Below are 26,466 nucleotides of genomic sequence, written 5' to 3'. Positions count from 1 at the left end.
GTGACCATGCCTGGATCAAGGCTAGAAAGAGGTCTAAAGGTGAATGATTCTGGTAGAACCCAAACTGAACACCCTAAGATAAAGTTATGAAATAGGATAAGAAATAGCAAGTTTAAGCATGACATGTTTAAGCATACTGTATTCAAGACTTTTAAATAGATAATAAAAGGTTTGCCAAACGTACCTTCCTTTAATACCGTGCTATCATAAATGATAGCTTTATGTGAGGTAAAATGAATTCACTGTACTTCTTTTTATTTAGGTTATCCAGAGACCACGCCTTTCTGCAACTTCCCATGGTGCCTAAAAGCCACTTGCAAATCATGGATGAACGTATATCCAACCAGGAAAGGACCACTGCAACACTTCTCGACCAGGCTTTTCAGATAAAAGAGGACATTATTTCCTACTTGAGAGGAAACCAGGGCAACTACCCAGTAGAGAGAGTATCTCAACAGCTGCTGGAAAACCACATACAAGTTATAACCAGTATCCTCAAACAACTAAGCACTGACATAGAGGTACTTCTTTTGTGTTGCTAAATACAATCAATAGAGAGATTGATGCTCTTAATATCATTATGGAGCTAGTATGAGTGAAGCTGTAAATTCCTGTCCCCTAAGTACAGATTCACACGAGGAATGTAGTGAAGTCAAGGTCACTCTGGACCTGCACCTTTATTTCACAGCTCTGGAATGCTGCACTTGCCTGAGACCTGTCCTTGTATACCTGTCTCTTGCAAGTGCACCCCGGTGGTAAGGTATGCTGGTGGTTACAGGTCATATCTTAATACAGTCATGTATAGCATGTTAGGATACAGTTATATATAATAATGTAAGATACATGACATCACCCTCCCCCAAGGTCTTATTGTCTTTATAGGTTCAGTCTCTCAGGTGGTCTACGCTCTCGCATGGAGCATCTGAGTTGTGGTTCAGTTGTTTGCCTTGGTGACTGTTTTTCTTTCGGTGTGATTGCTGGTATCTCTCTTGGGCTGTCTGTTTCGATTAATTGTTGACTCGCCTGGGCTGTCTGTTGGGATTGCCCTTTCCTCAGGTTGTTCCCTCTGTCTGACCACCAGGTGTGGTGCGAGTTCCACATTGTAGTCTGCCTCTGGTTCCGCAGTGTTGTTGCTAAATCTGCTTTTGACTTGGTCTACATGCCTCCGGCAGGTTTTGCCATTGTCCATTTGTACTACCAGTAGCCTGTTTCCTTCCTTGCCCGTTACTGTCCCTGCAAGCCATTTGGGACCCCTGCCATAGTTTAGTACAAACATTTTGTCCCCTATCTCATTCCATCTCCCCCTCGAATTTCTGTCATGGTACTCAGTCAGCTTAATTGCCTCAACAATTTCGTGCATGTCTGGGAGGATTAATGAGAGCCTTGTTTTTAAAGTCCTTTTCATCAACAGTTGCGCGGGGGGATCCCAGTCAGTGAGTGCGGACGAGATCTGTATGCCAGCAGCAGTCGCGACAGGTGACCCTGCAGCGTGGGACCTTGGAATTTAAACATGCCTTGTTTAATGATTTGCACTGCTCTCTCCACCTGGCTGTTGGAGGCCGGCTTGAATGGTGCCATCTTGACGTGATTTATGCCGTGGTCAATTATAAAGTCTTGGAATTCTGCGCTGGTGAAGCACGGACCATTGTCACTGACCAATGTGTCAGGGATTCCGTGCATTGCAAACATGGTTGCGAGGCTCTCCACAGTGCTGGAGGTTGTGCTCGAGTTTAAAATGGTGCATTCAATCCACTTTGAAAATGCATCTACAACTACGAGGAACATTTTGCCCATGAATGGGCCCGCATAGTCTACGTGCACCTGCGACCACGGTTTGGTAGGCCAGGGCCAGGGGCTCAGTGGAGCCTCCCTGGGGGCATTGCTGAGTTGGGCACAAATGGTGCACTTTCGGACACAGAGCTCCAAGTCCGCATCAATACCAGGCCACCAGACGTGGGATCTGGCTATGGCCTTCATGAGAACGATCCCCAGGTGCTCGCGGTGGAGCTCCCGGACAAATGCCTCTCTGCCTCGCAGAGGCATGACTACTTGGCTGCCCCACATCAGGCAGTCTGCTTGTAGTGATAGCTCATGCATGCGCCTGTGAGAGGGTTTTAATTCCTCTGGGCAGAGGCTCGCGATGCCTGCCCCGTCACTGGTTAGGACACATCTTTTTACTAAGGATAACGTGGGGTCGCTGGCCGTCCAGGCTCTAATTTGGTGAGCCGTCATGGGCGAACCTGTGGACTCCAAGGCATTGATTGCCATGACTATCTCGTCAGACCCTTCCGTGGTCGCCAGGGGTAGCCTGCTGAGTGCGTCGGCACAGTTGTCTGTGCCTGGTCTGTGCCTTATGGTATAGTCGTAGGACACCAGCATGAGTGCCCACCATTGAATTCGCGCCGAGGCATTGGCGTTTACTGCCTTGCTCTCGGATAGCAGGGATGTGACGGGCTTGTGGTCAGTTTCTAACGCGAACTTGGCCCCGAAAAGGTATCGGTGCATCTTTTTGACACCGTACATGCGCGCGAGCGCCTCCTTCTCTACCATTCCGTACCCGCGCTCCGCCCGCGAAAGTGACCTGGAGGCATAAGCTATGGGTTGTAATTTGCCCGCACTATTGATATGTTGCAAAACGCACCCGACCCCATACGCTGACGCATCGCATGTAAGAACTAGCTTTTTACCTGGGTCAAAGAAAGTCAAAACACTGTTGGAACACAGAAGGTTGCGTGCCTTATTGAAGGCGCGTTCCTGGGCGTTCCCCAAAAACCAATCGCACCCCTTCCTGAGTAGCATGTGGAGAGGCTCCAGCAGCGTGCTTAAGTTCTGCATAAAGTTTCCAAAGTAATTGAGTAGCCCGAGAAAGGCGCGCAGTTCTGAGACATTCCGGGGCCTGGGTGTGCCAGGCGAATTGCTTCTGTTTTGGACTCTGTTGGGCGGATTCCATCAGCGGCAATCATTCTGCCCAAAAATTCAACCTTGGGTGCGAGAAACAGGCACTTGGATTTCTTGACTCGTAGGCCTACCCGATCCAACCGCTTTAGTACTTCCTCCAAATTACAGAGATGGGAGTTGGTGTCCCTGCCCGTGATAAGTATGTCGTCTTGAAATAAAACCGTCCCCGGGATGGACTTGAGCAGACTCTCCATGTTGCACTGGAATATGGCAGCTGCCGACCTGATGCCGAATAGGCATCGATTGTACATGAAAAGGCCTCGATGTGTGTTGATGGTGGTGAGTAGCTTGGATTCCTCGGTCAATTCCTGCGTCATATATGCAGATGTGAGGTCTAATTTTGAGAAAAGTTTACCTCCAGCCAATGTGGCAAATAAGTCCTCCGCTCTGGGCAGCGGGTACTGGTCCTGTAGGGAGACTCTGTTTATGGTAGATTTGTAGTCCCCACAGATTCGTATGGATCCATCAGGCTTCATGACCGGGACGATGGGACTTTCCCAGTCGCTAAATTCCACAGGTGATATAATGCCTTCCCGCAGAAGCCTGTCTAGTTCGTGTTCAATCTTTTCCCTCATCACATAGGGTACAGCTCTGGCCTTGTGATGGACCGGTCTAGCATCCTGTGTGATGTAGATTTTGACTTTGGCCCCTTTGAAAATGCCCACACCTGGCTGAAAGAGATGTTCAAATCGCTTTATAACTGAGCAGGAGGTCCGTTCCTCTAATGACATGGCATGGACATCATCCCATTTCCAGTTTAGTTTTGCCAGCCAGCTTCTCCCTAGCAGTGCTGGGGGGTCTCCGGGGACAATCCACAGGGGAAGTCGGTTCACTGTCCCTTTGTGTGTGACAGAGAGCATGGCACTGCCGAGGACTGGTACGATTTCTTTGGTATAGGTCCTTAGTATGGTGTCGACCCTTGTGAGTTTTGATCTGTCTCTTTTATGCGGCCACAGTTCAAATTGTTGAGCGCCCATGAGAGATTGACTCGCTCCCGTATCCAGCCCCATGTTGATAGATATCCCGTTGAGTAGGACCCTCATCATTATAGGAGGCATCCTGTTGTAGGAGCAGCGGCCATTGATCGTGTTGACCCGCTGTACACCGGTGTCCTGGGTACTGTCCCCACCATCTTCTGGTTCGCTTTCCGACCCATCTGATTCGTATACCAGTCGAGTTGTCGTTTTTTTGCACATGCGGGCCAAATGCCCTGTATATTCACAATTTCTGCAAACAGCCTGCTGAAATCAACATCCCCTTGACGAGTGCCCACCCCCACACCTCCAGCACAGACCTGTTCCATTGTTCAGAGTTCCCAAAGAATGAGCTGCGTCTGGCTGATCTCTCTTGAGCTTCTCTCAGTTTGTAGTTGATTGCTCGCATTGTGGGTTGATGAGGTGTGAACGGCCGTTCCTGTGGCCCTTGATGGCCTCTGCCTGCTATCGAGAGTCTGTTCTCCCGGTTTTGTCTGTGTATGGGGATAGCAGCTTGATGGCTTCTGCTTGCTGTCGAGAGCCTGTTCTCCCAGTTTTGTCTGTGTGTGGGAGTAGCAGCTTGTTTAGTGCTGTGAACTTCTTCTTCCGATATTTCGTTAGTTGTCGTACCTGCATTGTAAATCAACCTCGTTTCTTCTTCCCCTACCAAGAATGTCTGTGCAACCAGTGCTGATGCCTCTAAGGTCAGGTTCTTTGTCTCTATGAGCTTTCGGAATATGCCTGCGTGGCCTATTCCTTCAATGAAAAAGTCTCTCAGCATTTCTCTCCTCCGTTCATCGGAGAACTCACATAAACTAGCCAACCTCCGAAGTTCCGCCACGAAGTCGGGTATGCTCTGGCCCACACAGCGTCTGTAGTTGTAGAACGTGTGTCTGGCCATGTGTAGGCTGCTCACTGGCTTCAGGTGGTCTCTTACCAGTGTGCTCAATTCTTCAAATGACTTGCTTGCTGGTTTCTCGGGTGCCAACAGATCCTTCATTAAAGCGTATGTTTTCGAGCCACAGCTGGTCAAGAGATGGGCTCTTCTCTTGTCTGCCTTATTGTCGCCTAACCAGTCTTTGGTTACAAAGCTTTGCTGGAGCCTTTCTATAAAGTCCTCCCAATTGTCTCCCGCATTGTACTTTTCATCTGATCCGTTGTTCGCCATTCTGTGGATTCTGCAATCCCGTAACTCGTCGCCGCTGTAAAGTCCTGTCCCCTCAGTACAGATTCACACGAGGAATGTAGTGAAGTCAAGGTCACTCTGGACCTGCACCTTTATTTCACAGCTCTGGAATGCTGCACTTGCCTGAGACCTATCCTTATATACCTGTCTCTTGCAAGTGCACCCACCCCCGGTGGTAAAGTATGCTGGTGGTTACAGGTCATATCTTATTATAGTCATGTATAGCATGTTAGGATACAGTTATATATAATAATGTAAGATACATGACAGAAGCCGCCTCATTTGGACTGTATTTTATGTTGCCCACAGTCAATGTGGCTCTAAACTTCAGAGAAAACCAGATTTCACTCAGTACCACACATGTTCAATCTACTTTACTGCCACAAGTCTGCCACTTGGAGACTGATGTGCAGCATTTTACAGTAAATCACATATCAGCTTCCTTACAGCATTGGTAAGTTCCTCAAGCCAATTCTTCCAAGAGATATCTGGTATTAATCTAGTATATATTAAAATTGATCCAGGTAATTTTAACTTTTATCATCGGGGCAAAAAGATGGATGGTAGCGAATCGACATTTCCATTATAAAAAAGAAAATCAAGCAAGATGTAAAATGGCTTGTTGATTCGCTATCTGACAATATCTTGGTAAAGGTAAATTTCCCTCTATTAATCAGTTTTTGTTCTCCATTTTATGTCTTAATTTTTGTTCTTTTATTTCTCATGTGAGTTATGTTGAAATTTATACCAATTTCCCCATTGTTGAGTTATGCCGAAATTTCCATAAATCCATTAACATACGCTGAAACATAAAAACCTGTGTAATTCAAGTGAAAATCAATGTAAACAACCGAGGCCTGAGGACAGTGTCAAACTGATGCTATAGCCCTTTATATAGTTCCTCTTATTGCATGAAAACTAAAGTTTGAAGCCCTCACATCATTTATGCACACTAGGAGGTTTCTGCTGGATGGGCTCAATTTTGCCCAACCCCTTTTTTTGGCGCACTTACCTTAACTGCGCCGACTTTGCGCGCTGGAAACGGCGCCGGAAAAAAGTCACCCCATCCTGGCCGCTCTTCTGAGTCCTGGAGCCCCAGCGTGGCGTGCATTGTGAAATGGGGGGGGGGGGCGCGGAGCAACAGGCCAGCGCCGAAAACAGTGCCGGCACCTGCGTGCATGCGCAATGAAGTCTGCGCACAAGCTCCTGCCCTCCCAGCGTGTCCTGCGGGATGTGATCAGGACCCGATGCTTGCAGCCCCTATCCCCAGCCAAAGGGATGCCCCGATCTCGCTGCGCTCTATCCCTGGCCGAGTGGCCTCCTGCACTGGCTGGCCGGCCGGCCCACTGAGTTCCCGGGATGAGGTAGGACTTCAGTTTTATTTTTTATTCATTGATGGTTGTGCTTGAGAGTTTTGATTGGGGTGGGGGGGGGAGGTGGAGAGTTTTTTTGGGGGCGGGGGAGAGAAAGTGTGTTTGTGGGGTGGGGAGGAGAAAGAGTGTTTGGGGGGGAGAAAGAATGTTTGAGGGGGGTGGGGAAGTGTGTTTTGGCGGGGGGTGGGGGGAAGAAAGAGTATTTTGATTGGAGGGGAGATAGAGTATTTTGATGATTGGGGTGAGGGGGGGGGGAGCTTTAAAATAAATCTTAATTCTGGCATAAAGGTAGGACTTCTATTTTTTATTTGTTATTGATTGATTGCTTATTACTTTTTGTGGTTTGTTTAGTGCTTTGTAAGTCTTGGTGCTTTAAATGTACTAACCTGCGCCGATTTCTTAACTGCCCGCAAGGTTTTTCAGAGCTGGCCACATACGATGACCTAAGTCGATTTGGAGTAAGTTTTAGCTGGCCAAAGTGGCATAAATGGCCAAAACAGCGTAAGTGTCTGGGAATGCCCCCTTTTGGGGGAAAAAAAAACTGAACCAAAAAAAATCAGACCTAACTGACTTTGGAGCAAATTTTTGGGGGAAAATGGCATTTTTTAATTTACGCCAGAAAAAACAACTTACTCCAAACAAATTGATACAAGTCATGGCCAAAATTGGGCCCTTAGTCTTTACATATATCACTGAGGTTTTCCCTCCATCCCGCAAGGAGGTGTTTGACTTCACTGTGGTGCCTCCTTATTGAATACTTTTAAATAACAGCAAAAACATTGAATAGGAGATGAAATGATACATGGGGTTAACGCACTGTTCTCTCATTTCTGGATATGGATTTGAATGAAGAATAAACTGATTTAAGATACTCCTTTCCCTTTGATAGTAAGTGTCCTGCGTGAAATTAATCTGAGGCGCTTCCAATTTGTTTCCTAATGGGCATAAGCCTACATGACATCATTGTCTTCAATTAAGTGTTATTTGGGAATTTCATTCAGAGAGGTCCAGTATTACACTGATGCAGCTGAGGGGCTGTTCAGTGTTATAGACACATGTTGCAGCAGCATTGAAGGAGATTTAATCTGCACTTAAACTGTTCTTTATTTCACCCTGAAATGCTTGGTGCTGACAAAGGGTGCAAAAGATAGAAAATCCATACACACACCTTCCTTACCTTGCAAAAAATTCCTCCCCTAAAAAAAGCATTGGAAATGTAATGTTAAATGTTTTTCCTTGAATATGTTAAATGCAACAGAAATTATGTGATGTCCTCCTAGGTTCTGGAAGAGCAGATTAGAACAAGAGATGGTGTGACTGCAGGAACTAGCGTTGCAGTTCAGAGCCTGAACCACAAGCATTTGGCTGGTATTGGGGACCTTCGTGGAAGAGTTGCCAGGTATAGGGCTGGAGCACAAAACAGCAGGGTAACATACCTGAGGAAAAGATCACACTTTGAGCTCATTCATATCATGATATAATCAGCTCTTGTTTTGAGGATTTTACAAGAGTAAACACCATTCTGGAGGGTCTGGTCAGAATCCTGACAGTTTCTTTGGGCCCAAGTTTCGAGCCGCGCCTAGAACGGCGCAGTCCCGACCTGGACGCCCGTTTTTCGCGCCACAAAGTGCGTCTAAAAAAAATCTCCAGATTCTCCACCTCCCTGCAGGTCCTCTGGTCCTCGGCGCAGCGCAGCAGGAGCTGTAGGGGGCGGAGCCAGGTCCCTGCGCCGAAAACAGTGCCGGGACCTCTGCACATGCGCGCTACAGTGGGCACGCAAGTGCAGTAGCTCCAGGCGCCCGAAACTGTGTGGGAGGGGCCCGAAGCACGCAGCCCCTAGCCCTGGCCGAATGGCCTCACTGGGGCTGCGTGAATAAGGCTCCTCCCATGGCCAGCTCCTGCTTCCTGCCGACCCGACTCGACTCCCGCTTCCCGCCTCCGGACCCGACCCGACCCGACACCGACTCCCGCCCCCCCCACCGACTGGACCTGGACCCGACCCGACTCCCGCTCCCCCCCGCCCCCCCCGCTGACTAGACCCGACCCGACTCCCGCTCCCCCCCCCACCCCCCCGACTGGACCCGACCCAACTCCCGCTCCCCCGCGCCCCCGGACTGGATCCAAGCTGACCTCCCTCTCCCTCCCTCCCCCCGACCCGAACCGAACCGAACCAACCTCCCTCCCACCATCCCCCCGACCCGACCCAACGCCACCTACCTGTAAATCTGGTGCTGGGGACGGGCCCTGCCCGAAGTCTCGGGCCCGGCCCGTTCAGCCTCCCTCCCCCTTCTCCTCCCCCCCCCCAATCTCCTCCCCCCACCCCGAATCTCCTTCTCCCCCCCCCCAATCTCCTTCTCCCCCCCCCAATCTCCTTCTCCCCCCCCCCAATCTCCTTCTCCCCCCCCCAATCTCCTTATCCCCCCCCCCCACCATCTCCTCCCCCCCCCCCCCCCCCATCGCATTGGTTGCTTGTTCAATAGAACTAACTATCTGGCGTGTCAGGTGGAAATGCGATTCCACCTGGTTTGGATAGCTACCCATGCCCAATTTTACCCCCACAGTCATCTCAGAAATATTCTTTATCTATTTTATGATAATTACAACACAATAAGAAACAAATAGCATCATGGGAGTAAAATCCCATGGGCAGCAACATCACCAGGACCATTTTACAATTGGCACAACAATTAAGTTTGTATTTGAAGTTATATTTAATGTTATTTTAATTATTTATCCAATGTATGATATAAATAAGACATGTGAGATTTGAATCAAACCTCATTTATGGTGTGGACAATAATTTATTGCTCACATCATTCTGCATGTGAGATATAATTTGTATTCTACGGTTCTTTAGTATGTGTCATTTATATATATATATATACAGGCAAAGGCTGAGCTGTGGTCTGCTGTATAGTGTTTGACAATCAAGATTCCAAACTGCACAAATTCCCAGCTAAAAATCACTAGAAAGGAATGAAAATGTTAAGAGCACCAGAAGAATAAAAACTACTGTCTCTACAAAATTTATAAAATGCTCCAGTATTGGGAGTTTCAAGTAACTGAGAATACTAAATAGACTCTACTTAGTGAGGTTTCACATTTTCACTTTTTATCAAACAGCAGCTGATAATATATGGTGGTTAAATTTTTTCTTAATTAATTATTACTGATCTTTATGTGAAAAATCTGACAGAATTGCCAATTGTGCAATTTCTTGAAATCTCATGGCTTTTTGTGATTTTGTGAACCATTGAGATTTCGATCTACGCACTTCTTCCAGCTGCTCATAAAAATAGCATCTGATGAAGTCTATAATGCTTTCTCTGGTTTCTGGTACTCCATTAAAAGGTAAGCTATACAACTAAGAATTATAATTATTATTTTTAAACTTTTTTTTTTACTCGTCTTTGTACTAGCTGGCTTCCCATTTCCTTGATGGAATTAATGGATAGTCCACAGTTTCTTCTCTATCTCTGTTTTCCCTGCCTTCCTCAGTTTCCTCATTACCTTTGTTTTCCTGATCTCTGTGTCTCAGCTGAGGTTATTGTTGTATGGAGGTGGCTCCTAATGCAAGAACAATCTCATTCTAAAGATAATCTCCTGAAGATTAGGGGCAGATTTAGGTACGTGGGAGAATGTGATCACCCAAGTGAAGAGCATGTAGGAAAATCATATGGGAAGGATTGCACATCCATAAGGAAGCCTGCCTGATTTTCTGTCCATTTAAATTAATGAGGTGGTTTTAAAATGTTGTTTTCCAATACAAGGTGTGATGCCAGTATCTCCAAGCTTGCTGGGGATGCCAGTGTAACCAGCAGTGAGATTCAAAAAGTAAAGAAAGAAATTCAAGATGCTACGTCTTCCCTCGAAGTCCAAATGAAAGAATTGGAAATTAAGGTTGGTAGAATTTTTTTTAATTACGTCTTGTAAATAGAATTCTTGATATAAATGTAAGTTGTTGGTGTTGTTGAAATCTTTTAAATCAGAGTGGGAGTAAACTTTCCTTATTAATGTATAGAGAGGGGAAAAGTGTTTTGAAGTGCAATATTTTAAGGATGATCAGCAAAATGTTAATTTTGCTAGATCATTGAAATATTTTCATCTGTTTCATTGATTTTACATCAGGTGATGCAACTACTGAGCAAAATAGACAGCTCGAAATATGAGCACAATACTAAATTAAAGGCTGCAAGAGGAGAGCAACAACATGAACTTCAGCTTCTAGATTTCAAGTAAAAACATTTTACAATATGTAGAATGTGCATTGATCCAATTTTTAGGTTTTTATTACTATAATAATTCTTGTGACAACGATGTCTCCGCAAGTTCCTGCAAATCCCCTGGGAGGACAGGCGTACCAACATCAGTGTCCTCGACCAGGCTAACATCCCCAGTATTGAAGCACTGACCAGACTTAATCAGCTTCACTGGGCAGGCCACATAGTTTGCATGCCAGATACGAGACTCCCTAAGCAAATGCTTTATGCGGAGCTCCTTCATGGTAAATGAGCCAAAGGAGGACAGCGGAAACGTTATAAGGACACCCTCAAAGCCTCCCTGGTAAAGTGCGACATCACCACTGACACCTGGGAGACCCTGGCCGAAGACCGCCCGAGGTGGAGAAAGTCCATCTGGGAGGGCGTTGAGCTCTTCGAATCTCAACGCAAAGAGCATGAAGAGGCCAAGTGCAGGCAGCGGAAGGAGCGCGGGGAAAACCAGCCCCACTGACCCCTTCCCTCGACGAATGTCTGTCCCACCTGTAACAGGGTCTGTGGCTCTCGTATCGGACTGTTCAGTCATCAAAGAACTCATTTTGGGAGTGGAAGCAAGTCTTCCTCGATTCCGAGGGACTGCCTATGATGATGATGAATTCTTGTGAACTATTCTAACTGCATTGTTTTAAGATGTAATGAGGGATTTGGGAATTAAATGTGAACAATAACACAAATCAGACTATTAACATTGAAGATGACAATGTACCTTTGTCATACACAGACTCCTAACTGATAGGTTAATGCTAACTTGAGAAATATACGGCCCAAATTTCCCCAACTCCTTTTTCCGGCGCACTCTCCCGAGATGCGCCGACTTTGTGCGCTCAAAATGGCGGCAAAAAACTTACTAACAATTCTTGCCGCTCTGCTGCATGTCCCGGGTCCTGGCGCGGCATTTCTTGTGGAGTGGGAGGGTGGAGCTACAGCCCTGCACCGAAAACAGTGCATGCGCAGTAGAATGTTCGCGCATGCGCAGTAGCTCCTCTCATGATGGTGGTGCTGATGCCTGCAGCGTGGGACCCAACACATCCTGCCCCTATCCTGGGCCGAGTGGCCTGCCACACAGGCCTGCCGCTGCCTTTCCGCGTTGAGGGCTACAAGAAACAGGTTGGTTGGAGGAAGCGTTTTGATCGGTTGGTGGGGGTAAGAGTTTTGATCGGGAGGGGGGGAGGAGGAGAAAGAATCTTCAAAGATTTTCCAGTACTTTAATATCTAGCTATCTTTACTAAAAATTCCCTATCTTCAGTATCTTACAGGTCACACACTACCGCATAGAATTCTAAAATATTACTAGTTATCAGAGTCACACTACGCAATGCTGAACACCAAAATTTAAGTTTACATTTTGACATGCTTTTTTTTGTTAAGTCTAACGTTTTAAATTTCTAAACCTAGTCAGGGCAATTCTTTGGTGCTGCAGAAGTCAAAATCTAATGTGGTGTGATGCCGAACTCGAATCCATTGGGCGAGAACGTTGGTGCTCTTGATCTATTATTTACAAAGAAAACCCTCCCCTTGTTTAAGTGGCCCCTATACTTCAGCCTTCATTACAAGATCATTTTTATTCTTGTAAAAACCGCATACTCAGTTTAATCAGGCTGATAGCACCTACACCCTGTAAAATCTCGCTGTTTGGGGTTTAAATAAAAAACTAGCACTCCTATCATAACACTGTCATTTGGAGGCTACCTGCGCTGATTTCTTAACTGTCCACAAGGGTTTTCCGTGCGGCCACAAGTGGCCACATACGCTGGCCTAAGTTAGTTTGGAGCAACTATTAGCTGTCCAAACTGACTTCAATGGCCAAAACAGATGTAGATGGCTGGTAATGCCCCATTTTGAAAAAAAAACTAAACTAAAAAAAATCCTGACTAACTCACTTACACTGGCACAAATTAAATGTGCAGAATGGAGATTTTTAAGATACTCCAGAAAAATCAAGTTGCTCCAAAAATAATGGAGCAACTCCTGGCCAAATTTGGGCCCATAGAACCAAACTGAAAAATGTTTTTTGATATAAAAATGCAGCACAAGCAAAATTAAACTGAAGCACTAGCGAGGCTGTAGATGTTTGTCAAGACCTTCTACCACCCTTTTTATAATGAGAAGTATCTCACATTGCTCCAAAGTGCCCTCTTCCTTTTCCTCTAAAAGTAGCCATGGCTATTGCTGAGATGATTCTGCCCTTACAGTCAGCTGTAATGCTCAGAAGTCGCAAGGATGTTGACACCATGAAAGAATTCCAAGAATCGCCTCAGAACCACACTATAAGCTTAAGTTCATCTGCTTTATTTTTTAGTTTATTGACACTGTGCCTAATCTGTTGGTAGCCTTGTAAACCATTTTTGGAATGTTACATTAATTTCACAAACATGATATAAATAATCACTAAACAACCATTTTCCAGGGTTACTGCTGCACTGACCGAGGTGCGTGCACAGATACAAAACCAGCACAAGTGGGCAGAACACAAACTGAATAAAACAGAGACCGAGCAAGGACAGAGAATAGACCACTTAGTACATTTTATGCAAGAGAAAACTGTAAGCAATTTGCTTTATATTACTTCACATGGAAAATTGCATGATGGTAATAAATCTCAACACAATGCATGTGAAATATGTAACTCATCCATGTGCTACAAAACCATTTCATAATTATAGAACAAGAATTTGCACCATTAGTGTAGAAAACATCCCATGCCACTTTGCAGAGGTTGCAGAGATAAGGTGGGGCAAAACCATGGAGGAATTTCAAGATGAGGTAGCGGATTTTAAGTTTAACGCGCTAGAGGATAGGGATTCATGAGTGAGCAGGACTTAGTGTAGGGCAGCAAAGGTCAGCTGAGTTTTGAACAAGTTGGAGATTATGGAGGAAGACTAGTAAGTGAAAGGAGCCAATGATAGATCCTAGAGGACTTCAGAGGTGACAGTGGGGGTGAGAAGAGAATCCATTGCTGGATTTGCATTGGCTACATTCACACTAATAGGAATGGAACTATGTGAAGGTAATGCAACACTGCTGGACAAAGGATAGGTGATGGAGGAGAATGGTGTGGTCAACCATATAAAACACTGTGGAGTGATCAAGGAGGACAAGGAGGAATAATACAGTGCTGTCACAGAGACTATCATTCGTGATTTTGCCCAGGGTGGTCTTAGCGCGACAGCAAAGTGGTGGCTGAAATGAAGTGGTTCAAACAGGGAGTTTTTGGAAACATAACCATTGCCTTAGGAAATAACATGCTTAAGGACCAAGGAGATAACACGCTTAAGGACCTTGGGAAGGAAAGAGAGATTAGAGATGGGTTGATAGATGGAGAGAATCGAAGTAGCGAGGGTGGACTTTTTTGAGGAGGTGAGTGATGACTGCAGTTTCGTGCAGAAAAGGGATCATGTAGGAACAAAGGGGGCCATTAAATGTTGGCTAGCTTAGAACTGGGAGGAGTACGTTGAGTGGGGAGGGGATTGAGGAAGCAGGACTTGGGCCTCTTGGAAGAGATGAGTTTATGACACAGAAACTGAAAAGTGACAGAGAATTAGAAGTAGAGTGAGAGATTGGGGAGAAGGATAAGCAAAGGCAGCTGCATGGATAGTCTCAATCTTACATCTTGAGAAATCTATTAGCTCTTCACACTTGGCATTGAAGGTGAGGAAAGGGGCTTGAGGAAATAATATGTCATTGGTTCTACTTGCTTTCCTGGAAGATACCATAGTAACAGAAGAATATGGCTTTAAGGGAGGGAAGGAGCCATCCAACGTAGCAGCGCTGCATGGCCCATTGTGCAACGCAGCACACTTATTGCCCCACCTGCTGCCTCTTGCACTCTAGGAAGGAAATGGAATGCTTAATTTAGCGCTCCACTTCCTGGAGCACAAATGCCACATTTTAAAAATGTTAATAAAACATTAGCGCCTGGCACTAATTTTTTCAACTTTTAAAAGTTAGCACCCCAAATGGAGCTCTTCCAAATTTCATAGAATCATAAAATCATCCTTTACAGCACGGAAAAAGGCCATTTTGGCCCATTATGTCCGCACCGGCCGACAAAGAGCTATCCAGCCTAATCCCACTTTCCAGCTCTTGGTCGTAGCCCTGCAGGTTACAGCACTTCAAGTGCACATCCAAGTACTTTTTAAATGTGGTGAGGGTTTCTGCCTCTACCTCCCTTTCAGGCAGTGAGTTCCAGGCCCCCAACACCCTCTGGGTGAAGAAATTTCCCCTCAAAACCCCTCTAAACCTTCTACCAATTACTTTAAATCTATGCCCCTGGTTGTTGACCCCTCTGCTAAGGGAAACAGGTCCTTCCTATCCACTCTATATAGGCCCCTCATAATTTTATACACCTCAATAAGGTCTTCTTTCAACCTCCTTTGTTCCAAAGAAAACAAACACAGCCTATTCAATCTTTCCTCATAGCTAATATTCTCCAGTCCAGGCAACATCCTCGTAAATCTCCTCTGTACCCTCTCTGGTGCAATCACATCTTTCCTGCAATGTGGTGACCAGAACTGCATGCAGTACTCTAGATGCGGCCCAACTAGTGTTTTATTCAGTTCAAGCATAACATCCCTGCTCTTGTATTCTATGCCTCGGCTAATAAAGGCAAGCATTCCGTATGCCTTCTTAACCACCTTATCTACCTGAGCTGCTACCTTCAGGGATCTGTGGACATGCACTCCAAGGTCCCTTTGTTCCTCTACACTTCTCAGTGTCCTACCATTTAATGTGTATTCCCTTGCCTTGTTAGCCCTCCCCAAATACATTACCTCACACTTCTCCAGATTGAATTCCATTTGCCACTGTTCTGCCCACCTGACCAGCTCATTGATATCTTGTATAGCTGTAGCAAGACTTCCCTGCTTTTATACTCCATCGCCTTCGCAATAAACGCCAAGATACCATTGGCCTTCCTGATCACTTGGTGTATGTGATTACTATCCTTTTGTGTTTCATGCACAAGTACCCCCGAGGTCCCGCTGCACTGCAGCACTTTGCAATCTGTCTCCATTTAAATAATAACTTGCTCTTTGATTTTTTTCTGCCAAAGTGCATGACCTCACACTTTCCAACATTATACTCCATCTGCAAAATTTTTGCCCACTCAGTTAGCCTGTCTATGTCCTTTTGCAGATTTCTTCTGTCCTCCTCACACATTGCTTTTCCTTTGTATTGTCAGCAAACTTGACTACGTTACACTCAGTCCCTTCTTCCAAGTCGTTAATATAGATTGTAAATAGTTGGAGTCCCAGCACTGATCTCTGCAGCACCCCACTAGTTACTGGTTGCCAACCCGAGAATGAACCATTTATCCCGACTCTCTGTTTTCTGTTAGTTAGCCAATCCTCTATCCATGCTAATATATTACCCCCAACCCCGTGAACTTTTATCTTGTGCAGTAACCTTTTATGTGGCACCTTGTCAAATGCCTCCTGGAAGTCCATATACACCACATCCACTGGTTCCCTTTTATCCACCCTGTTTGTTACATCCTCAAAGAAATCCAGCAAATTTGTCAAACATGACTTCCCCCTCATAAATCCATGCTGACTCTGCCTGACCGAATTTTGCTTTTCCAAATGTCCTGCTACTGCTTTTTTAATAATGGACTCCAACATTTTCCCAACCACAGATGTTAGGCTAACTGGTCTATAGTTTCCTGCTTTTTGTCTGCCTCCTTTTTTATATTCCCTTGAACTAAGTCCAGAACCGCCCCCTCCCTTGTTGGGCTTGCTACATACTGGCTAAAAATGGTCCCCTGAATGCATTTTAGGAATTCCACACCCTTTATACCTTTCACACTAATTTTATCCCAGTTAATATTAGGGTATGTGAAGCCCCCTACTATCACGGCGCTATAGTTTTTACACTTCTCAGAAATTTACCTACATATTTGCTCTTCTATCTCCCTCTGACTGTCTGGGGGTCTATAGTTCACTCCCAGCAGTGTGATCACCCCTTTTATGTTCTTCAATTCGACCCATATGGCCTCATTTGATGATCCTTCCAACATATCATCCCTCCTCAGATGTAATTATTTCTTTAATCAATACTGCGACTGCCCCTTGTTTTTACCCCCATCTCTATCCCATCTGAAAACCCTGTAACCAGGAATGTTGAGCTGCCATACCTGCCTTTCTTTCAGGCATGTCTCAGTAATAGCTATAACATAATATAATTCTCCCTTGTATCTATCTGTGCTTTCAGCTCATCTGTCTTATTCCCTATACTCCTTGAATTGAAGTATATACCAATTAGCACTGACAAACTTCCTTGTTGTCTATTTTCTATCCCTTGTTTCCTCTGTCTTCCAAATTCACTTTCTACTTTTTTCTTTTTAATTCCAGCTTTGCTTCTCTCCATACTGAATCTATTCTCAGGTTCCCATCCCCCTGCCAAGCTAGTTTAAATCCTCCCCAACAGCACTAGCAACCTCCCCCACCCCACCGCCCCATTCCCTCACAAGGATATTGGTCCTGGCTCTGTTGAGTTGCAATCCATCAGGCTTGTACAGATCCCACCTTCCCCAGAAACGGTCCCACAGGAATCTGAAGCCCTTCCTCCTGCACCATCTCTCCAGCCACGCATTTATCTGCTCTATCCTCCTATTTCTGTACTCACCGGGAGTAATCCAGAGATTACTCCCTGTGAGGTCCTGCTTTTTAATCTCTCTCCTAGCTCCCTAAAATCTGTCTGCAGGACCTCATCCCTCTTTCTACCTATGTCATTGGTACCGATGTGGACCACGACCTCTGGCTGTTCACCCTCTCTTCCCAGAATGCCCTGCAGCCGCCCGGTGACATCCTTGACCCTGGCACCAGGGAGGCAACATACCATCCTGGAGTCATGTCTGTGGCCACAGAAACGCCTGTCTACTCCCCTAACTGTCGAATCTCCTACCACTATTGCTCTTCCACTCTTCCTCCTCTCTCCCTGTGAAACTGAGCCACCCTTGGTGCCATAGACTTGACTCTGGCTGCACTCCCCAGAGGAACCATCGCCCCCACCAGTACTCAGAACAGAATACTGGTTGGAGAGCGAGATGCACTCAAGGGACTCCTACACTACCTGCCTGGTGGTCCTCTTCTGTCTGGCGGTCACCCATTTCCTCTCTGCTTGCACACTCTTAAGCTGTGGGGGGACCACCTCCGAAACCCAGAGCTTGAGTTGCTGCAGCTGGTAACACCTCCTGCACATGTGGTCATGGAAGCTATACGAAGCGTCCAGGACTTTCCACATGACACAGAATGTGTACTCCATGGGACTGAGCTGCCCTGCCATGCCTTTATTTTATAGACTAAGAACTAACTTAGCAGAAATAAACTTAAAACTAAAAAAATGTCCCACCTTAAACTTTACATATTGTCCCCAAGTTTCCATAGTGCATATCCATGCAGCTTATGGATTCAAATGTTTGGGCACCCTTGTTCTAGTAGGTTTCCTCCTTGAGCTGGGAAGGTAGAGTAAGCAAGACTGTCTGCCTGTACTGCTACCATGAGTGCAGCTCCATAATTATTCAGTGGGAAGTACTAGCATTCTTGTAGGATGGATACTGCCCTTTTCCCTTCCTTTCCCAATGGGAGCACACCATTACAAAATAGAGAAAGGATGTATGCTATGCTTTGAATATCAAGCAAGAGTTGGATTCCAGCACCAGTGCCCAAATATGATTTTCTGTATATACATAGAAGCATTTTATTCTAGTTGTTCCATCTGATGAACGTTAAATTTGCAACTCAATTTAATTCTAACAAAAATAACCATTTTAACAATGCAGTGTCCTGGTATACCAAGATGCTGCTGCTCCATGGATTATGTGGGAACAGATGGGATCTCCCACATTGCTGGGTTGCTGAACTTATCCATGCTGGTGAAGAGAAACTGAGCATTTCAGCACATGAAGGGATGAGTAATTAGGGTAGTAATTACTAGGCTGCTCTCAGGCATTTCCTGCCAGTAACTTTCAGAGAAGCCCTATAAATGGTGCGTGGAAACTACAAATGGGGAACAAATCCATTTTAAAGAGTATTGAACTGAAGCATAACCTGTGGAGAACTAGCAGTAACAATATTTTTTGAGTACGTAGTTAGCTTAGTTGTGATTGTTTCATAGGAACTGACAGAGAAGAAAATACTAGAGAGATTTAACCACATCTCTGTGAGATTAGAAAAACTGGAAGACAGACAAAGTAAAGATATTGACACCAACAGAATGAAGTACTCTGAAACGAAGATAAATGCAAAACTTGCCAAAGTAGAGAAGAACATCTGGTACGAGTTAGAAAGCATAAAGAATGAATACAGAGAAGGTGAGTGGTTCATTTCATTTGAACTGGTTCGGGTGGTATGATAATAGATAAGAGTTTTTTAATTGCTGGGATATTCTGTAAACTGATTGTAACTTCAGGATTTAGCACACGCGCAGCCTAATGTGGATATCCTGAAGTTGTTGTCTGTCAGTCGCTTCGATGCATGTTGCACTATGCCTCCACCCCCAATAGAGCCGGCAGTAAGCCTTATTTCGTATCTAATGTTAGTATCCAAGTCAGATAACCAGGCCAAAGCTTCTGCTGTAACAGCATGGATATCGTGTAGGCTGCCTGTGAATTTCCTCTGAGGGCAGTGCTCAATGATGTGCTCCAGGGTCTGATAGGAGTTCCATAGTCGCATGATGGGGACGCTTTAATCTTCCTTCTATGGAGAAGGTGAAATCTCTCAAATCAGGGAAACTGATGAAAACTTAAGCTCTTCTGCAGTGATTACACCGTTAAATATCCCATTGAAATGTTGACCCAAAGGGATTGGGTGCAATGTTATGACCCTGAGAAACTAATTTTAATTTTGTGCTATCAAAATTATACATTTTAATAAATTAAAAAACTTGTTTGTTCATTATTTCAGGTTTTCCTTTTCCTCATGAGACCCAATCTTTGTTTTGCTCCCTCTAACTGCTTTAAAATACTAGCCCAATGTAAGCGAGTATAAGAGTGCTTTACATAACCGGTCAATTACAATCCATATAAAGGACAGAAGAACTCCTGATTTCTCAGAACCTCCTAATTCCCTTGTGCTTCTTACTCAAGTGTACTTTTTTCCCCCTTACACTTACTCACCACCTTGTTCGCTGTGAGAATTCTGCATTTTGATTGGCTGCTTAGACAGCTTGTTAATGTCACAGCAACTCATACCAGGGGATTCCCACTATACTATGTTGATTAGAATTACACGTTGGAAAATCCGAACCGCGAGAGATCATGAGAGCTTTGTGTGAAGCTTACTTTGGGGCTAGTGGCAAACACCTTTGCTTTGCCGCGGCCCGCAAATTCCGGGTCAATAATTTCTAATGACTAACAATTAACCTCTCTCATCCAGAAAGTGAACAATTAAAAGTGTGGAGTCCCATTACTTCAGGTTATGAATTGTTTTTAAAAATGCCATTTTAAATTGTGAAATTTTTTTTTTCTCTACATCCAATCTTTCCTTTCTTTTCTGTACTTGATTTGTTATTGAATTCACCCACTCCAATTCACCGTACTTCAGTCCTTCCTGTTTATTTCTCGGTCCTTAAATCTCATTGGTTAAGGAGATACACATTGTTCACCAAAGTCCCAGATCCACTGTTGCTGTGCCGTAATCAGGTTGCAATTCCAGCAACTTTGTGGGCAAAAAGTGTAAAAACCTAAACAAGTCTAATTAAAAGGGCACATTGCGAGATGTCCCGCTCCAGCAAAATCTGGGCCAAAGCTCTTCTCCGATTTGATATATGGACTTGGTTATGACGCTCACATATGCAAGTCCAAAACAAATTCACGACACAATCTTTAATTCTAACTAATCATCCATTTACATAGTAACCACTATATTTACATAAGGTGGTCATCCCTCAAATACAAAATTAAACTTTAGTAGCCGATTAGTTTCTCGCATTAAAAGGGTATACTTAAACTATGTACCAGCTATTTTTCTACAGTGGTTAAATAATTTCACTGCAGCATGATTTCCTTAGATAATAATGATCAAGCTGAAGTAAAAAGTTAATTATGCAGTTGTCTTTCATATGGATATTTAGTGGGGCCAAAACTTTTAAAAAGGTTAGTTTTTACACCGGTCATGAGTTTAACATGCATGTCTACCTCAATATTTTATTATGTGCCATTATATCAATGGATAATTAAACAAATGCATTTTAGAATTAATTCAATACATGAAATGTTTCTTCTTTGACAGGATTTCAATCCATTAAGGAATCAATCAGTTCACTGAGCGAAATCAGTGATAAGAAGATAAAAATGGACAAAGAAAAGGTCCAGAAAGACTTGAACCGAATCAGGCGGCAGATAATTGACCTTAAAAACTATGCATAAAATTCCAAATAAGATCGGAGATATCTGTAAACAAATGAAGACCACAAACCCATTGAGGAATTCAGATCTCATGCACCACAAGCCCACAACGCATAGTTTATATTTATTGGAGCTCCGATATAAGATTATGGTTTTAAATTCACAGAATGGACCTGATTTGGGATCATCTCATCCAGAAAGAAATGATTTGATATTTCCCATCATTTAGTACTGCCAAATCCCATCTGAATAGAGATATATGGCCACAGATCTATTTATATGGGGAGGCGGAGGAGAGAAAGAGGATTTTCTGATTTTTAGCTACTTTTCCCTTAATTTAAAATGGAAAGATGAATTATCCCAGAAAACTAATCAGTGGTCAATACTCAACCAATTCAATTAAGTTCCAGTGAAAGGCAGCCCTAGTGCTCAAGATTTTTAATGATAGCTTTATTATTGGAACCACTTGAGTTGTTGGACTAATGAGAATACATTTGTTTAAAGTGTATATTTATGAAGTGGGAAATACAAAAGGGTACTGCAGCTGCAGCAAGACTAAATGATGAAAGAAAAATTAGAAACACGGGAAGAATTATTTCCAACTTTTCTTTTACCCTTAATATCCTTGTCAAATCCTAGTCAGATCAGAAATCCTTCATCGGTACTAAATTTAAATGTATAATTTTGTAAAGAATATCCATACATTGTGCAGTTATTGCAAAATCTATGCAAAAATATTTATTTTACTCACACAATTAACCCAAGATCTTTACATTTGTACTTCTAAAAGCAAACTATTTTAGTTATGACATTCAGATTTAGTGGCATTAAAAATGCAAGTACACTTGCATTTAAATTTAGCTGTCAAATACTGCAATAATCATTTGCACTATTTACATGTATTTTAATTTAAAAGATCACAATTAAAAGAAAATAAATGGATTTGTAGTATTTAAATTATCTTACCAAAAAACTTAATTTCGCAGTCAGCTGATGTGTGTATTTTGGGTGACAGAAAATGTCCTTTTTAATTATAAAAACTGAAATTTGATTACATCATACTATTGAATAAGTGCAGAAATTCTGTTTGGTTACTATGTCCACATACCTCAAGTATTTTACTATTTTGTTGAAATTATAATACCCAACAATGCTAACATAGATATGTGAAGAGAAAAAGATTAGAAGACAAACATAGGTCCCTTGCAGTTGGATTCGGGTGAATTTATAATGGGGAACAAAGAAATGGCAGACCAATTGAACACGTACTTTGGTTCTGTCTTCACAAAGGAAGACACAAATAACCTTCCGGATGTACTAGGGGACTGAGGGTCTAGTGAGAAGGAGGATATCCTTATTAGGCGGGAAATTGTGTTGGGGAAATTGATGGGATTGAAGGCCGATAAATCCCCAGGGCCTGATAGTCTACATCCCAGAGTACTTAAGGAAGTGGCCCTAGAAATAATGGATGCATAGGTGATAATTTTCCAACAGTCTATTGACTCTGGATCAGTTCCTATGGAGGGTTGTTAATGTAACGCCTCTTTTTAAAAAAGGAGGGAGAGAAAACAGGTAATTATAGATCAGTTAGCCTGACATCGGTGGTGGGGAAAATGTTGGAATCGATCATGAAGGACGAAATAGCAGCGCATTTGGAGAGCAGTGATAGGATTGGTCCAAGTCAGCATGAATTTATGAAGGGGAAATCATGCTTGACAAATCTGGAATTTTTTGAGGATGTAACTAGTAGAGTGGACAAGGGAGAACCAGTGGATGTGGTGTATTTGGACTTTCAAAAGGCTTTTGACAAGGTTCCACACTGGAGATTGGTGTGCAAAATCAAAGCCCATGGTATTGGGGGGTAATGTACTGATGTGGATAGAGAACTAGCTGGCATACAGGAAGCAGAGAGTCGGGATTAACGGGTCCTTTTCAGAATGGCAGGCAGTGACTAGTGGAGTGCCGCAGGGCTCAGTGCTGGGACCCCAGCTCTTTACAATATATATTAATGATTTAGATGATCGAATTGAGTGTAATATCTCCAAGTTTGCAGATGACACTAAACTGAGTGGCGGTGTGAGCTGTGAGGAGGGCGCTAAGAGGCTGCAGGGTGTCTTGGACAGGTTAGGCAAGTGGATGTGGTCTATTTATATCTACTGTACATGGCAGATACAGTATAATGTGGATAAATGTGAGGTTATCCACTTTGGGGGCAAAAACACGAAGGCAGAATATTATCTGAATGGCGGCAGATTAGGAAAAGGGGAGGTGCAACGAGACCTGGGTGTCATGGTTCATCAGTCGTTGAAAGTTGGCATGCAGGTACAGCAGGCGGTGAAGAAGGCAAATGGTATGTTGGCCTTCATAGCAAGGGGATTTGAGTATAGGAGCAGGGAAATCTTGCTGCAGTTGTACAGGGCCTTGGTGAGGCCCCACCTGGAATATTGTGTTCAGTTTTGGTCTTCTAATCTGAGGAAGGACGTTCTTGCTATTGAGGGAGTGCAGCGAAGGTTCACCAGACTGATTCCAGGGATGGCTGGACTGACATGAGAGGAGACTGGATCAACTGGGCCTTTATACACTGGAGTTTAGAAGGATGAGAGGGGATCTCATAGAAACATATAAGATTCTGACTGGACTGGACAGGCTAGATGAGGGAAGAATGTTCCCGATGTTGGGGAAGTCCAGAACCAGGGGGACATGGTCTTAGGATAAGGGAGAGGCCATTTAGGACTGAGATGAAGAGAAACTTCTTCATTCAGAGTTGTTAACCTGTGGAATTCCCTGCCGCAGAGAGTTGTTGATGCCAGTTCATTGGATATATTCAAGAGGGAGTTAGAAATAATAGCCCTTATGGCTAAAGGGATCAAGGGGTATGGAGAGAAAGCAGGAAAGGGGTACTGAAGGAATGATCAGCCATGATCTTATTGAATGGTGGTGCAGGCTCGAAGGTCCAAATGGCCGACTCCTGCACCTATTTTCTATGTAGTATTAACAACTTAAAGAAATTGTCTTTTCAATAGTGTGCATTATAAATTATTGCACATTTTGGTCTCATGTGCTGTTTCAAAGTTGTGTTATTACAGTTCTGATGTCTCCTCCCAATTAATATTGTTGGGTTCTTTGATCAGGCACAGTGCTAGGAACTTGCAGTCTCTATCACAATTAGAAACATCCTCAATCAGAATTGTTGAGCTGAAAGTACTGGATAATGTGCTATTTTGTTTATAATCCAAATGTTTTACACTACCATTTTTTTGGTCGAACGATCTCATTTTGCCGACTCATGTCACAGTATCCCTCAAGTGTTAAATATTTGAGATCAACAAAGGTATTACTATTTATTTCTGTTACAAACTGACCATTGTGATGCCCCACTATCCTCACATCTGATGCCAGTTATAAGTTCATGCATGTCTCAAAATTTGGACAGTCCCAATACGTCCTACCCTTCCTGACCACACCCAGCTTACCCCAAACCCTGTTTTAACCTAACAACATTCTACTTTCTCTCTTATCTCCACTCAGTTCTCAAACGACTCCTTGGCTGTATAAAACCCACTCCCTTAACCTCCCTCCTGACTACTCAACTACTTTTCCTTGGCTCAATGCTTACCAACATTGTAAACTAGTTCCTTATCTCAGGCATTGTTCCTACAGTTTTCATAATTAAACTGTTCTTTAAAAAAAAACAACCTCCTCCAACCCGACCCCAGCATCTCATTTTCCATTCCTCTCCACAATCCTGGAACATTGACATTGCCTCCCAACTCGGTGCCCATCTCACGCCATTTGAGTCCTGTCGATCTTTTTTTCCCCCCACTCTCACTACTGAGGTCAAAGTCACTAATCCCCATATTCTGATGACTGACCATGGTATGTTTCTTGACCTCTTTAAAGCCTCCAGGTTAAAATGCAGGCTTCATTACTCAGTTTTTAAAACTGGTAAACAAGGTCCACAAGGCCTGTTTGTAAATGTTATTTGAATTTGACACTACTATAAAAATGCTCCATAATATTTGGATTTTTCAAAATCCAGTTAAGAAAATAAAGTCCACTTCTGGAGATACTGCTTCACCAGAAATCAGATTTCAATTAGGAGAATGAATGTTCTTTAGTCAACATTGAAAAATTACTTCCCATTTCTTCCATTTTAAGGTAACAGTTTCTCCCTCTAGATTACTCCTGCCAAATGCCATTCCCCAGCTGAAAGGACAGAGTGTCCAGACATTGACAGTTGCCCACTAGAGATGAATTAGGTCAGGTTGACTTGTCCTCAACTTTTGAATTGGTTCTAATACAAAATAGAAAATCATCCATTCTGTACAGCAGTTTTAAAAAAAAAGGTCCAAAGAATGGGCCCCAGAGTAGAGCACAATTGTTCTAGAAAGTCGTTTGAATTTTTATAGGGTCAATAAGATAATGAACCAATTGAAGAAAAGCTGTAGGTAAAAAAACATCAGAGTAATATTTTTCCAATAAGATCAATCTTTAAAAATATTTAAGGATTACTGCAGATCAAGTTGTTTTCTTTATTGAAGCAGCATTTTTGAAGGTTATTTCAGTCCAATACAGAATTTACATATTTGCTATTCTGTAATAAATTTGACATACCTGAATACATTTGATGCAAAGCACAAACAACATTTCTGTCTTAAGCAACTGAGTCCATTATAGAGGTGACATTAACAGTCATGTACATCATAACAGTAATCAACAGTTCTGTGAAACTAAATAATATAGCCAAAAGAAAAAAAATGCAAAATATTTTTTAATATAAACTACAGGTTTCAATAGGAAATCATGATGACAATGCATAGTTTATTTGTGACATTACACTGAACCTCTTCAATAAATGTTCAAACATGATTGTTTCTTTGTATTCATACTGAAATATTACAGATCATTGGTCAAGTTACAATAAAAGCATTCAATCAAAAGTAAAGAAATCAACATGCTGCTTGGCCATGACAGTATACTTAAATTCTCAGCTTTTAAGATACAAAATGCAGGACAATCTGATGGTAGTATAGAAGAGAAAATATAGATCTAGATATTGGCAATGTTTTTTTATATACCAAAAGTGCAATGAATGGTACTGTAGTCATATTGCTCCAACGAAAGCCAGCCATAGGTACTGCTATTTGACAATTAGTCCAAGTAATAGGTGGCCACAGCTACAATTCCTATGCAAGACTTAATTGTACAAGCATTCGAGGTCAGATCTTTGTTTTTGTTTAGTTATTAGGATGATTCAATAAGCTTCTTGTACAGCTCTTCCATTCTGGAATCTCCTTTCATTTTGGCATTTTGAAGTAAAACCTGGAAGTACAGTAGATTAATTTGAAACAAAAAC

The 26,466-nt window shown here is 43.3% G+C and overlaps 2 protein-coding genes across 2 annotated transcripts in view; one reads left to right on the top strand and one right to left on the bottom strand.

Annotated features, from left to right (window-relative positions):
* The window catches only part of fam81b (family with sequence similarity 81 member B), a 48,415-nt gene extending 27,284 nt beyond the window's left edge, over positions 1–21,131 (top strand). Inside the window, exons 3-9 of the mRNA XM_070875081.1 lie at positions 263–521; positions 7,772–7,890; positions 10,262–10,391; positions 10,620–10,726; positions 13,176–13,311; positions 18,881–19,076; positions 20,995–21,131. Coding sequence (XP_070731182.1) covers positions 263–521; positions 7,772–7,890; positions 10,262–10,391; positions 10,620–10,726; positions 13,176–13,311; positions 18,881–19,076; positions 20,995–21,131 — 1,084 coding nt within the window. The remainder of the gene's footprint in view (positions 1–262; positions 522–7,771; positions 7,891–10,261; positions 10,392–10,619; positions 10,727–13,175; positions 13,312–18,880; positions 19,077–20,994) is intronic.
* Positions 21,132–25,633: 4,502 nt separating this feature from the next.
* skic3 (SKI3 subunit of superkiller complex) overlaps positions 25,634–26,466 on the bottom strand; it is a 148,878-nt gene continuing 148,045 nt past the window's right edge. Inside the window, exon 41 of the mRNA XM_070884850.1 lies at positions 25,634–26,432. Within this exon, the coding sequence (XP_070740951.1) occupies positions 26,355–26,432 (78 nt within the window). The 3' untranslated portion in view covers positions 25,634–26,354. The remainder of the gene's footprint in view (positions 26,433–26,466) is intronic.

Source organism: Pristiophorus japonicus, chromosome 1, assembly GCF_044704955.1.
Source record: "Pristiophorus japonicus isolate sPriJap1 chromosome 1, sPriJap1.hap1, whole genome shotgun sequence".
Classification (NCBI taxonomy): domain Eukaryota; kingdom Metazoa; phylum Chordata; class Chondrichthyes; family Pristiophoridae; genus Pristiophorus; species Pristiophorus japonicus.
This window is presented reverse-complemented; position numbering and strand designations above follow the sequence as displayed.